This window comes from Choloepus didactylus, chromosome 4 (assembly GCF_015220235.1).
Source record: "Choloepus didactylus isolate mChoDid1 chromosome 4, mChoDid1.pri, whole genome shotgun sequence".
NCBI classification, from domain to species: Eukaryota; Metazoa; Chordata; class Mammalia; order Pilosa; family Megalonychidae; genus Choloepus; species Choloepus didactylus.
This window is the reverse complement of record NC_051310.1, coordinates 165706988-165722261: the sequence shown is the minus strand read 5'-3', so window position 1 is coordinate 165722261 and position 15274 is coordinate 165706988. Positions and strand designations below refer to the sequence as shown.

Below are 15274 nucleotides of genomic sequence, written 5' to 3'. Positions count from 1 at the left end.
TATGGTACTGTCTCTTATATTGAAGTCTTTAATCCACCTTGAGTTAATTTTTGTGTAGGATGTGAGGTAAGAATCCTCTTTCATTCTTTTGGATATGGCTATTCAGTTCTCCCAGCCCCATTTGTTGAAGAGACTGTTATATCCCAGTTCAGTGGATCCACTCTTTTATTAACTGTAAATCTATTCATAAATTTCTCTGCTGGAAGCATATTTCTTGCTTACTGATAAAGTCTAAATACGTGGTATGCCTGTAAGGTCTATGGACCCTATTTACCTCTTTAGACCTACCTCAACACCTTAAATACAAACATAATTTCGAAAATAAAAGTTGCTTTTTGATTTTTTGATATTCAAATATTAATTGTGAAGATAATCAGAATTGGTAATAGCCACCGTTTACTGAGCTGTTTTATGTTGGGAGCTTTATAAGCTTTTGGCTAAATCACTAGTAGTCCTTTAGCCTACCATTCAGGTTTCACTATTTGATATGGAACTGTACAGTATGGAAGCCATGTATGATGTTTGAGCACTTCAAATGTGTCTACTCCAATTGAGATATATCTGAAGGATAAAATACATGCAGGATTTGAAAGACCTAAATCGAAAAAATGATATAAAATTTATCAGTAATTTTTAATATATTTATTACGTTGAAATGATGTTTTCGATATATTGGCCTAAATATATTATAATTAATTTCATTTGTTTCACTTTTTTAATGTGACTGATTGAGTTTGGAGGGTGTGTTATGTTTCCTGTGATTTTTGAAAATTAGTATTGGACTTATTCAATTTTTTGTTAATTTTGTTTTACTATTGTAGGTGTTAGAGCTGATATGTACTCGTGAATCAGGAGCAGTTTTTGAGGCTGGTGGTTTGAATTGTGTACTGACTTTTATTCGTGACAGTGGACACCTGGTTCATAAAGATACTTTGCACTCTGCCATGGCTGTGGTATCAAGACTCTGTGGCAAAATGGAACCCCAAGATTCTTCTTTAGAAATTTGTGTAGAATCTCTGTCTAGTTTATTAAAACATGAAGATCATCAGGTAAATTGCTGTTGCATACTTTCAGGTTTCCAAAAAGTGATTTCATATTGTCTTCTATTTATAACTATAATAAACTGTAATTTGAAGTTTTCACTTGATGAAGTATAGTGGTAATTCCATCTTTTTTTTTTTTTTTGGTCATTTTGTATCTCTATATAGTAATCTTTTGCAATGAAACGTTTTTAATTACTAAAGTGACATGTACTTATTCTTAAAATTTAGATGTTATAGAGATATATAATCATTTTTAAAGCTGCACTTGCACTCAGTATAGAAATTCTCCACTTCTAATTTTGTTGACTTAACATAAGAAACCGGTCTCACTGGAGCGGAAAAACAAAGTACTTAAAGCCGTGTATGTGTTAACTTTTATTGAATTAACATAATTTAGAAAATGAAACTTGACTTTTTATGTATTTTTTTATATTCTTGTGTTAATTTTTTTTCATAGATTATCTCAGTAAAGTATGTAATAGTAATGGTTAACATTTATTGAATTTCTACTGTGCGTTTAGGTTCTTTACATGTGTTATTTCATATAAGCTGATATATGGGTGATATAAGTAGTACTATCATCATTTTATAGATGAGAGAACTGAGGCCTTAAAACAGTTAGGTAACTTCCTCAGGTCACACAGAATCTAGAGCCAGGATTCAAATAAGGTAGAGATTATACTCTTCACCTCTTTACTACTGCTGCCTTTCTTAAAGTTTCAGTATTGAAATTATCAGTACTAACCTCTTTAGGAGAATTTTATCCAGATGCATATTATCTTTAGGTTTCCGATGGAGCTCTGCGATGTTTTGCATCACTTGCTGACCGATTTACCCGTCGTGGTGTTGACCCAGCTCCATTAGCCAAACATGGATTAACTGAGGAACTGTTATCTCGAATGGCTGCTGCTGGTGGTACTGCATCAGGGCCATCATCAGCATGTAAACCAGGTCGCAGCACCACAGGCGCATCTTCCACAGCTGCAGATTCCAAATTGAGTAACCAGGTGTCAACAATTGTAAGTCTGCTATCAACACTTTGCAGAGGCTCTCCAGTAGTAACTCACGTAAGAATGTTTTTGAATCTTTGTCTTTTAATCTTTTGGACAAGGTGTTTATTTTGTTTTTTGTTTTGTTTTGTTTTTTTTCCCATAATACAAACATATTAACAATCTTCTTCCCCCAACCCCCTCTGCCCCCTGCATTCTCTTTATAGGATCTCCTGAGGTCAGAGCTTCCAGATTCAATTGAAAGTGCATTGCAAGGCGATGAAAGATGTATGCTTGATACCATGCGTTTGGTTGACCTTCTCTTGGTGCTATTATTTGAAGGACGAAAGGCTTTGCCAAAGTCTAGTGCTGGATCTACAGGCAGAATCCCAGGACTTCGGAGACTGGATAGTTCTGGGGAACGCTCACACCGGCAGCTTATAGACTGTATTCGAAGTAAAGATACCGATGCACTTATAGATGCAATTGATACAGGAGGTTGGAAAATATTTCTTAAAAAAATAAAAAAAAAATCTGTGCCATAAAGAATTATGTAGGCAATATGTAGTCTTTGGACAGTATTCTCAGCAATTGTGCCAGATAACAGAATGGCCATCTATTTCAATAACCCCCTTTTCTTCCCATGCATTATTGTATAATTGTTAGCCTCAGTAAATGCTTGTTGAATGAGTAAAGCTTTTATAAGACTTAAAATTTGCCTGTTTTATCAACAAAAAGAGATCCTACCAATTCTAAGGTGAATTGTGGAATGAATTTAGGGATATTGTTTTCTCAAGAATTGATGGAAATTGACATGAGTGAGTTATAGAAATATATAATTTTTTTTAGTCTGCTAGATGACCTTATCATGAGCAAATGTAAATTGATGAAAGATACTTCTGGGTCGTCAGCCTTGTTATTTTATGTCCATTTAATTATAGGAGTAGATTAGTTTTCTTGGCACTGTTATTATAACCAGTTCTTTGAGTTGTGTTATATTTTTATTTTTTCTCTTTCTTGTTTAATGTTTAAGCCTTATTTGTATGGCTTAATGTCTTTGAATCCTCAGTGATTTACAAATTCCTTTTTCTTAGCGGAATCTAGATTTACTGAATATTACTGCTTTATAGTTGGTCTGCATGTTTAAAACAGTCTCTTGTTTCTATATTTATAGTGGATTATTAATAAAATTCATTAAATGATTCAGACTTTAGAAAAGGTCAGTATTATCTGATTGGCTTTTAAAAACAAAGGTTTGTTTTTGTTTTTGTTTTTCAAACTTCCAGCCTTTGAAGTTAATTTTATGGATGATGTGGGTCAGACTCTATTAAACTGGGCCTCTGCCTTTGGAACTCAGGAAATGGTAAGTTAATAAATAAAAGTTAGTATTTTAAATCTGAAAATAGAAATATCAATAAAGCAGCTTTATGATTCTTTATCAATTTACAGGTAGAATTTCTTTGTGAGAGAGGTGCTGATGTTAATAGAGGTCAAAGGTCATCATCGTTACATTATGCTGCATGTTTTGGAAGGCCTCAAGTAGCAAAGGTAAAATCCAGGTTTTTTTTTTTTTTTAAGTTAAAACATACCATTTATTTCTTAGTCTAGAAGTTCCAGTGGAAAGTTTACTGAGGTAGAGAATTGCTTTTTTAACTGAGGAATCTAGATTGTGAATTCATGTTAAAGAAGTTCTGAGAGGATTAATACACAGAATATAAAAAAAACATTCATATGTTGTGATTGCTCAATGTTTGGAATTACCTATTCTGTGGTATCTGACTAGCGTTCTGGTCTAGTAGTATTCTGGCAGTATTCTAGTCTGAAAGATGTGTATAATCTATACTTGTGAAGTTTGTATTTTAAGAGTAATCATATGCAAGAAAGATAAACACAGGTTAAGAAAGTAAATGGTTGATTAAAGATACATCAGGAAAATGTAAATTTCAAAAGCAGATGTCAGGATATCCATATCAGTAGAATTTAAAACAAAAAGCATCAAACTGGATCAAGAATGACATTTTACATTAACACAATATACACTCCACAATGAAGACTTAGCAATTATGAACACATATGCATTAAATATAACATCAAAATGCTGAATAAAGAAATGAAGAATAAATTGATAGAAAAGGAGTGGTCATAGGACTTTTTAATATACTTCATATCTTGCCAGATCAAGAAGGCACAAGATTAAGAGGATGAATAGATTATTTGAACAATGTAATAAAACTACTTCATTAAAGCTATTTGTTGAATTGCGCTTTGAAAGTTTTCACCTTTCTGCATACACCTTATGTTTCATAACAAGAAAAGAACTGGAACTTTGGAACTATAACCAATAACAATTTTTGAAATTATCTATATAACTGCTTGTTGAGCTGTATAAAATCCAGGTTTTTAAATTACTAGTTTAATTTTTAACATTTGCATGGTTCATGCTTTCATACCATCTTCATTCACCACATTCCCTCTTACCCCCCACTACAGACAAGCTTTTTTAGTTTTTTTGTTTATCTTTTCAGTGATTCTGAATACAAATATGAGTTAAATATATATGCTTATTTCCCTCCTTTTCTTATACAAAACAAAAGTTATATACACTGATCTGCACTTTGCTTTTTTCACTTAATATTATAGGAAACCTCTCCCTATTAGTACATAGAGAGCTTAATTCTTTTTTATATATGTATATTTACAGTGTGTGGTTATACTACAAGTTTTTTATTCCACCAGTCATCTGTGGCTGAACACATAGTTCTTTCCAGTGTCTAACTCTTGGGGGTGAAAAACTGTACATATGTCTTTTCTTTCTGTTTTTCAACAAAACATAGATGTTTTGTGCAGAAGAATCTTAGTATTTTGTGACTAACAGGATAAGAAGAGACTCTTTCTACAGAAAATTTTAGAGAAATTGGGTCAGAGAGGTCAGATAATGAGGGTTGAACCAACTGTATGATCTAGGTCTCTAAAATCTGCCTATGTTGAAATAACTTGGCGTTTTCCCCTATCCTTAGTCCCTGATAACCTGTAACCTACCTTCTATCTCTATCAAGTTGTTTATTCTATATATTTCATGTAAGTAGAATCATATACTATTTCCCCTTTTATGGCCGTTGTCTCTTTTTTTTTTTGGTAAGGCATGGTTCTCCAACATGTTTTTATTTTTTTTCCTTCAAGCTAATCTAATATTTTATTGTACATAATAAAAGTGGTGTTTAAAAAAAAAACAAAAACATTGTCAGGCCCAGACATCTCTAAGAGTATGTGAGGAAAGGATTCCACTCGAGTATAATAAGCAATACTCTATTGAATGAAACCATAAATCCACCTCATTCCCTATAGTAAATACTAATGTTTACCACAGGCTTGAAATTCCTGTAGCATCAGTATATGTATTTTTAAAAGTATTACAAACATGCTTATTATGCAAAGGAAGATGGAAAAATTTAGACTTTTACTGCACACCGTGTGTACTCCAAGCTTTTCTAATTTACAATCACTTAAGAATCACAGTAGCCAAAGAAAGTATTTTAAAATAGTGTATGACTCACTGGTGATTCTCTACTCAAATAAATAGGAAAATTTGCATTTAATGGTACACTGAATTTTGGTACTTTTCAATTCAAGAAAAAAAATAAACTGAGCATGGTCATGAGTTCAGGAATATATATATTATAATTTGCTGTCTTATAATACATTTGAGGCTTTATGATAAAAATAACTCAGGGACATATGGAATTCAAGCTAATTTGCATAACTCACAAGAGAAAAAGCATTAAATGCATTTCTGAAATAAGTATCTTCATTTAATTTCAGAATCTCAAAACAGCATTAGACCTTGGCCTTGTTTAAAAAAAGTTTAGTTAAACACTAAGCTAGCTAAATAACCTCCTTGGAAGGTTTAAACATGATATAGAAAATGCTTTCCCTCTAATCTCAATCTTACATACATGAAAGAGGTGAGGGGAAAAGGTAGACAATTTCTTCAGCAGCATATATGGCTAAATCCATCAACCACCTTAAACTAGAAAGTCCTTTATTGACCCCATTAAAAAGAGTTGGGGAAATATCAAAAGTTACCCACTTCATAAACCAAAAGACAGCAATTTTTGGGTTACAGTAAGTAAAATAATTTTGAAACACATCAAAAACTTTTAACCATAAGCTAGAGGAGTCATCTATCTCTTCACTGTAAGAAAGGCTTAACAGAAAGTAAAAGAGATTTAAAACTAAACTGACTTTCAATATTTTTTGAACAAAAGAAATGAAAAATAATGGTTGATTAGCTAAGCTTTGTGCTCTAACCAAACTAATCAATTACAGTGATTTTAAATGACAGCAGTCCATTTGACTGAGCAGCTTGACAGTTCTGAATACTTTTGCAATAATTTTTTTTAACGCAAAGACACTAAAATGATCCAGTCATGCAGTGTTCATCTTATGCATTTTGCATCTCTTTGCCAATCTTGTAGCTAAGGATCTTGTTCCAATCAATCTTGGTGCGTGTAACTGGCAACTGTTGATGTAAGGCTTTGAAAGTAGTGTCTGACATTGTCTGATAATTCTCACTGATGGCAGTCTGGTATTCATTTTCTGCAGCTTCTACGATCTTTATAAATTCTTTTGCTGTTTGTACCTCATTAGACACTGTTAAGGAATCTTCTATATCTTTATGACTCACTAGCTGAGCATTACCATCTTCATAATAATGAACCTGAATTTTCAAGATGCCAACCACTTGAGTGGTGGAAGGAGTGATTGTAAACTTCCACTCTGACCTCCAGCAACCATCCCAGAAGTTTTTTGCTTGGAACTGATGGCTTTCTATGCATGCAATAATAGTTTGTTGTCCATCTATTTTTTTCCTATATACAGTACAGACTCCATTTGGGTAATGTTCTTTTACATAAGCTCGCAGAGCAGTTTCTACGGAAGTTCTCCATGATTGAATTGCATTTTCTGCTTCATAGGGTCTTGGATCAGTTGCTTCCTTTCTTAAGTGATCAAATTTGAAACAGATTCTGTTTTTGGGATCTAAAAACTTTGCATTTCCCAAGTTGCCATGCTCTGTTATCAATACCTGATCTTCATAACCCTCGATTTTTACTGGAGTAAACTGGTCCAAGTTATACTGTGCAAATCCATGGGCTGCTTCTTCCCTGAGAAGATTATCATTGTTAAACAGTAACCGAACATTATTAAACACCTCATTAAATTCTCTAGGAGGGGCATGAATGATGAATTTTGCTGCTGTACGCACCTTCTCCTCATCAGACAACTGCTCCTCTTGATCTGTCATCTTCCTTCTGGCGACCTCCAACATGTTTTTAAATGAATTCTATTGAGATATATTCACACAGCATACAATCCATCCAAAGTATATACAATCAGTTGATCTCATTGTCATTGCTTAGTTGTGCATTCATCACCACAGCATTTTTTTTAATGTTTTTTATTCAATTTTATTGTGATATATTCCATACCATACTATCATCCAAAGTGTGCATTCAGTTTTTCACAGTAGCATTCTATAGTTGTATATGTATCACCACAATTAATTTTTGAACATTTTCCTTACCACACAAAAAAGAATAAGAAAAAGATTAAAGTAAAGTAAAAAAGAACACCCAAAACATCCCATCCCCCCAACCCTCCTTATTATTCATTTACTTTTTGTCCCCATTTTTTTACTCATCTGTCCATACACTGGATAAAGGGAGTGTGAGTCACAGGTTTTCATAATCACATGGTCATACAGTGTAAGCTATATAGTTATACAGTCATCTTCAAGAATCAAGGCTACTGGGTTGTAGTTCAACATTTTCAGGTATTTCCTTCTGGCTATTCCAATACACTAAAATCTAAAAAGGGATATCTATATAATGCGTAAGAATAACCTCCAGAATGTCCTCATGACTGCATTTGAAATCTCTCAGCCAATGAAATTTTATTTTGATTCATTTCTCTTTCCCCTTTTGGTCAAGAAGCCTTTGTCAATCCCTTGATGTTGGGTCAAGTTTCATCCCCAGGAGTCATGTCCCATGTTGCCAGGGAGATTTACAACTCTGGGAGTCATGTCCCACATAGCGGGGAGGGCAGTGAGTTTACCAGCCATGTTGACTTATAGAGAGAGGCCACATCTGAGCAACAAAAAAGGTTCTCTGGGAAAGACTCTTAGGCACAATTATAAGTAGGCTTAGCCTCTCCTTTGTAGTAACAAGCTTCATAAGGGCAAGCCTCAAGATCAAGGGCTCGGTCTTCTAAATTGGTAGTCCCTTATGCTTGTGAGAATATCAGTAATTCCCCAGGTGGGGAAGTTTAATATTTCCACATTTTTCCCCAGTCCCTTAAGAGGGTTTTGCAAATACATTTTTATTCTCTGCCCAAGTTACTCTGGGATGTATTGGGGCTTCACACTAACTTGCATAAACCCACCAGATCTCACTCCATATTCAAAGTTCCATGTAATTACGGTGTTTGAATAAACTGACCATACAAGTTGAATTATATAGTGTGTTACAGAAAATACAGATTTTGCACCAAATAAATGTCTCTTCCTTTGGTCTCACATTGAAGATGAAGTTTTAAAACACTGTTCCCAGTATAATCACATAGTTATGCATTCAATACCACAGTCTATATGAGGACATTTCCATTTCTTCTGCAAAGAAGATGAAAAGGAGAAAAAAGAGAAACGAAGAAAGGAGAAAAAGAAAAGAAAATAACAACTAAAAAAAAATAAAAGAAAAATAAAATAAAATACTATAAAAAGGTTGGTCAACAACACCAATGCCAAGAATCCTATACCCCTACCTTATATCCTTCGCTTATAGACATTTAGCTTTGGTATATTGCCTTTGTTACAATTAATGGCAGCATATTACACTGTTACTGTAAACTATAGTCTCTAGTTTGCATTGATTGTATTTTTTCCCCAATACCATCCCATTTTCAAGACCTTGCAAAGTTGACATTCATTTCTTCTCCCTCATGTAAAAACATTCATGTGTTTGTACATTTAATCACAATCACTGATCACTCTAGGTTTCACTAGGTTATACAGTTCCAGTATTTATCATCTATTTTTCCTTCTGGTGTCATACATGCCCCTAATCTTCCTCTTTCAACTGTACTCACAGTCCTTTGTTCAGTGTACTTACGATATTGTGCTATCCTCACACAGTATTGTGCTATCTATTTCTGGATCTATACAATCAATCCTCTTGAACATTCTATACTCCTGCAGCGTCAAATGCCCGGTTCTACCCTCTTTCTGTCCCCTGATATCTTCATTTCTACACTCTTCTCCAAACAGAAGATTAACTTTTTTTTTTATCTTCATTTTATTGAGATATATTCACATACCATGCAGTCATACAAAACAAATAGTACTTTTGATTGTTCACAGTACCATTACATAGTTGTACATTCATCACCTAAATCAATCCCTGACACCTTCATTAGCACACACACAAAAATAACAAGAATAATAATTAGAGTGAAAAAGAGCAATTGAAGTAAAAAAGAACACTGGGTACCTTTGTCTGTTTGTTTCCTTCCCCTATTTTTCTCCTCATCCATCCATAAACTAGACAAAGTAGAGTGTGGTCCTTATGGCTTTCCCAATCCCATTGTCGCCCCTCATAAGCTACATTTTTATACAACTGTCTTCGAGATTCATGGGTTCTGGGTTGTAGTTTGATAGTTTCAGGTATCCACCACCAGCTACCCCAATTCTTTAGAACCTAAAAAGGGTTGTCTAAAGTGTGCGTAAGAGTGCCCACCAGAGTGACCTCTCGGCTCGTTTTGGAATCTCTCTGCCACTGAAGTCCACTTCACCTCCTTTCACATCCCCCTTTTGGTCAAGAAGATGTTCTCCGTCCCACGATGCCAGGTCTACATTCCTCCCCGGGAGTCATATTCCACGTTGCCAGGGAGATTCACTCCCGTGGGTGTCTGATCCCACGTAGAGGGGAGGGCAGTGATTTCACCTTTCAAGTTGGCTTAGCTAGAGAGAGAGGGCCACATCTGAGCAACAAAGAGGCATTCGGGAGGAGGCTCTTAGGCACAACCATAGGGAGGCCTAGCCTCTCCTTTGCAGCAACTGTCTTTCCAAGGGTAAAACCTATGGTAGAGGGCTCAACCCATCAAACCACCAGTCCCCTACGTCTGTGGTCATGTTAGCAACCATCGAGGTGGGGTAGGCCAATACCCCTGCATTCTCCACAGGCTCCTGAAGGGGGCACTACATCGTTTTTTCCGTGTTTTTCTGTTTTTTTTTTAACTTTCCCTTTTTTAAATCAACTGTATGAAAAAAAAGTTAAAAAGAGAACAAACATACAATAAAAGAACATTTCAAAGAGACCATAACAAGGGAGTAAGAAAAAGACAACTAACCTAAGATAACTGCTTAACTTCCAACATGTTCCTACTTTACCCCAAGAAAGTTACCTAATATAGCAACATTTCTGTGAACTTGTTCCTACCACAGCATTTTTTTTATGAAAAAAGCACCCATACATCAAAGTTGGAAGAGTTGGACAGCGAACGTTGAACTGTCTGCCTAAATTCAATTTTTTTTTTTTAAGAGAAGTTGTGGGTTTACAGAAAAATCATGCATAAATACAGGGTTCCCATAGACAACCCTATTATTGACACCATGGATTGGTGTGATATTTGTTACCCATTGATGATGGCACATTTTTATAATTGTACTATTAACTGTAGTCCTTGGTTTAACTTAGGGTTCACTGTTCGTGTTGTATAGTTCCATGGATTGTTTCTTTTTTAAAATGTTAATTTTAATGACATGTATACAACCTAAAAATTCCCCTTTTAACCACATTCAAATATATAATTCAGTGGTGTTAATTACATTCACAATGTTGTGCTACCATCACAACCATCCTTACCAAAATTCTTGCGTAGCCCTAAATATAAAGTGGATACATTGTAAGCCTCAATTGCCTGATCCTTACCACTATTCTGGCCCTCTAGTAACCTATATTCTAGATTTCTGACTATGTGAGTTTGTTTATTCTAATTATTTCATATCAGTGAGATCATAAAACATTTGTCCTTTTATGACTGGCTTATTTTATTGAACATGATGTCTTCAGGGTTCAACCATGCTGTCATATGCATCAGAACTTTATTCCTTTTTATGGCTTAATATTACTCCACATACCACACACCGTGGAGTATTGAAAGATGTTCAGCATCTTTCATGAGTCTTTTTGCCATCTGTATATCTTCTTTGGGGAAATGTCTGTTCAAGTCGTACACATTTTTTTTTTTTAAAGTAGAGTGATTTTAATAAATTGTCCTTGGATTGGACTTTTTTTCTTTTTAAAGCAGTTTTATACACACACCATGCAATCCATTGAACATGTGCATACAATTCATTTATTGGCTCTTGTATAGTCACAGACTTGCTTTCATCACCACAATCAATTTTAGAATATTTTCATTGTGCCTTAAAGAAAAACCCTGTACTCCTTATACCTCCCTATTATTGACACTTAGTATTGGTCTGGTACCTTTGTTACAACTGATGAAAGAATATTATTCAACATTAATGTTAACTATAGTGCATAGTTTGCATTAGGTGTATTTTTCCCATGTACCACCCTATTATTAACATCTTGTAGTAGTGACATAAATTTGCTCTAGTTCATGGAAGTACATTCTTAGATTTGTACTGTTAACCACCTTTGTTGCCACAGCAGAGTTCACTATTACACTTTTTGAAATTGGGCTGTTGGTCTTTTTTTGTTGAGTTGTAGGATTTCTTTATATATTCTGGATATTAAACCCTTATTGGATATGTGGTTTGCATTATTTTCTCACATTGTATAGGATGTTGTTTCACTTTCATGGTGAAGTCCTTTGATTCACAAAAATGTTATCAATTTTGATGAGATCCCATCTATCTGTTCTTTTGATGATTGTGCTTTGGGTGTAAATTCTAAGAAATCACTGCCTAACACAAGGCCTTGAAGATGCTTCCCTGTGTTTTCTTATGAGTTTTATAGTTGTTGTTCTTATATTTAGGTTTTTGATCCATTTTAGGGTGATTTTTTATTTTTTATTTTTTATTTTTTTTAGTGGTTTGAGGTAGGGGTCCATCTTCATTCTTTTGCCCATGGATATCCAGTTTTCCCAGCACAATTTATCAAAGAGACTTTTCTTTTCCAATTGAGTGGACTTGGCCTCTTGTCAAAATCAGTTGGCCATAAATGTGAGGCTTGATTTCTGAACTCTTGGTTCAATTCCATTCATTGATCTGTGTGTCTGTCCTTTTGCCAGTAACATGATGGTTTGATTACTGCGGCTTTGTATTAAGTTTTTTTTTTTTTTTTTTTTTTTTTTTTTACTAAACTCCAGGCTTTATTTGGATTTCACCAGTTTCTTCACTAATGCCTTTTTTTTGTTCCAGGATCCAGTCTAGGATACCACATTGCATTTTGTCATCACATCTCTGAGTCTTCTCTAATATGTGACAGTTTCTCAGTCATTGTTTTTCAGAACCTTGATAGTTTTGAAGAGTATTGGTCAGGTATTCTGTAGAATTTTCCTCAATTTGGGTTGGTCAATATTGTTCTCATGGGTTTGTCATGATATTGTTCTCAGAACAGGGGTTCTGGTTTGGGGGAAGAACATCGCAGAGGTGAAGTGCCTCTCCCATCACGCCTTTCGAGGGTACATACTACCAACGTGACTTACCACTGTTAGTGTTAACCTTGATCACTTGTTAAGGTAGTGTCTGCTGGGTTTCTGTATATAAAGTTACTATTTTTCCATTTCCACATTCTATTCTTTGGAGGCAAGTCACTAGGTCCAGACAGCACTCAAAGGGAGGGGATTTAAACTCCACTTCCTGGTATCACACTTTTTTTTTTTTTTTTTAATCATCATTTTATTGAGATATATTCACATACCACGCAGTCATACAAAACAAATTGTACTTTCGATTGTTTACAGTACCATTACATAGTTGTACATTCATCACCTAAATCAATCCCTGACACCTTCATTAGCACACACACAAAAATAACAAGAATAATAATTAGAGTGAAAAAGAGCAATTGAAGTAAAAAAGAACACTGGGTACCTTTGTCTGTTTGTTTGCTTCCCCTACTTTTCTACACATCCATCCATAAACTAGACAAAGTGGAGTTTGGTCCTTATGGCATTCCCAATCCCACTGTCACCCCTCATAAGCTACATTTTTATACAACTGTCTTCGAGATTCATGGGTTCTGGGTTGTAGTTTAATAGTTTCAGGTATCCACCACCAGCTACCCCAATTCTTTAGAACCTAAAAAAGGTTGTCTAAAGTGTGCGTAAGAGTGCCCACCAGAGTGATCTCTCGGCTCGTTTTGGAATCTCTCTGCCACTGAAGCTTATTTCATTTCCTTTCACATCCCCCTTTTGGTCAAGAAGATGTTCTCCATCCCACGATGCCGGGTCTACATTCCTCCCCGGGAGTCATATTCCACGTTGCCAGGGAGATTCACTTCCCTGGGTGTCTGATCCCACGTAGGGGGGAGGGCAGTGATTTCACCTTTCAAGTTGGCTTAGCCAGAGAGAGAGGGCCACATCTGAGCAACAAAGAGGCATTCAGGAGGAGACTCTTAGGCACAAATACAGGGAGGCCTAGCCTCTCCTTTGCAGCAACCGTCTTCCCAAGGGTAAAACATATGGTAGAGGGCTCAACCCATCAAACCACCAGTCCCCTATGTCTGTGGTCATGTTAGCAACCATGGAGGTGGGGTAGGCGAATACCCCTGCATTCTCCACAGGCTCCTCAAGGGGGCACTACATCTTTTTTTTTTTTTTTCCTTGTTTGTCTTTTTTCTTTTTTTTTTTTTTTTAACTTTCCCTTCTTTTTTAAATCAACTGTATGAAAAAAAAAGTTAAAAAGAAAACAAACATACAATAAAAGAACATTTCAAAGAGACCATAACAAGGGAGTAAGAAAAAGACAACTAACCTAAGATAACTGCTTAACTTCCAACATGTTCCTACTTTACCCCAAGAAAGTTACCTAATATAGCAACATTTCTGTGAACTTGTTCCTACTACATCCATCAGAAATTAACAGACCATAGTCATTTCTGGGCATCCCCAGAACGTTAAATAGCTTATCTGTTCTTCTTGGATTATTGTTCCCCCTTCCTTAATTGCTCTCTACTGCTAGTTCCCCTACATTCTACATTATAAACCATTTGTTTTACATTTTTCAAAGTTCACATTAGTGGTAGCATATAATATTTCTCTTTTTGTGCCTGGCTTATTTCGCTCAGCATTATGTCTTCAAGGTTCATCCATGTTGTCATATGTTTCACGAGATGGTTCCTTCTTACTGCCGCGTAGTATTCCATCGTGTGTATATACCACATTTTATTTATCCACTCATCTGTTGAAGGACATTTGGGTTGTTTCCATCTCTTGGCAATTGTGAATAATGCTGCTATGAACATTGGCGTGCAGATATCTGTTCGTGTCACTGCTTTCCGATCTTCCGGGTATATACCGAGAAGTGCAATTGCTGGATCGAATGGTAGCTCTATATCTAGTTTTCTAAGGAACTGCCAGACTGACTTCCAGAGTGGCTGAACCATTATTCAGTCCCACCAACAATGAATAAGAGTTCCAATTTCTCCACATCCCCTCCAGCATTTGTAGTTTCCTGTTTGTTTAATGGCAGCCATTCTAACCGGTGTTAGATGGTATCTCATTGTGGTCTTAATTTGCATCTCTCTAATAGCTAGTGAAGCTGAACATTTTTTCATGTGTTTCTTGGCCATTTGTATTTCCTCTTCAGAGAACTGTCTTTTCATATCTTTTGCCCATTTTATAATTGGGCTGTCTGTACTATTGTCATTGAGTTGTAGGATTTCTTTGTATATGCAAGATATCAGTCTTTTGTCAGATACATGGTTTCCAAAAATTTTTTCCCATTGAGTTGGCTGCCTCTTTACCTTTTTGAGAAATTCCTTTGAGGTGCAGAAACTTCTAAGCTTGAGGAGTTCCCATTTATCTATTTTCTCTTTTGTTGCTTGTGCTTTGGGTGTAAAGTCTAGGAAGTGGCCTCCTAATACAAGGTCTTGAAGATGTTTTCCTACATTATCTTCTAGGAGTTTTATGGTACTTTCTTTTATATTGAGATCTTTGGTCCATTTTGAGTTAATTTTTGTGTAGGGGGTGAGGTAGGGGTCCTCTTTCATTCTTTTG

The 15274-nt window shown here is 35.4% G+C and overlaps 2 protein-coding genes across 8 annotated transcripts in view; one reads left to right on the top strand and one right to left on the bottom strand.

Annotated features, from left to right (window-relative positions):
- The window catches only part of HECTD1 (HECT domain E3 ubiquitin protein ligase 1), a 129915-nt gene that overhangs the window by 33221 nt on the left and 81420 nt on the right, over positions 1-15274 (top strand). For 6 of the 7 annotated variants that reach the window (XM_037834739.1, XM_037834745.1, XM_037834744.1 and 3 more), the window contains exons 4-8: positions 822-1049; positions 1829-2110; positions 2260-2530; positions 3319-3395; positions 3482-3580. In XM_037834739.1, the coding sequence (XP_037690667.1) occupies positions 822-1049; positions 1829-2110; positions 2260-2530; positions 3319-3395; positions 3482-3580 (957 nt within the window). The remainder of the gene's footprint in view (positions 1-821; positions 1050-1828; positions 2111-2259; positions 2531-3318; positions 3396-3481; positions 3581-15274) is intronic. The other variant, XM_037834743.1, reaches the window with a different exon arrangement.
- LOC119532377 (F-actin-capping protein subunit alpha-2-like) lies at positions 6381-7334 on the bottom strand. Its single transcript, XM_037834747.1, has one exon. It carries the CDS (start codon positions 7332-7334, stop codon positions 6474-6476), a length of 861 nt encoding a protein of 286 aa, XP_037690675.1. The 3' UTR covers positions 6381-6473.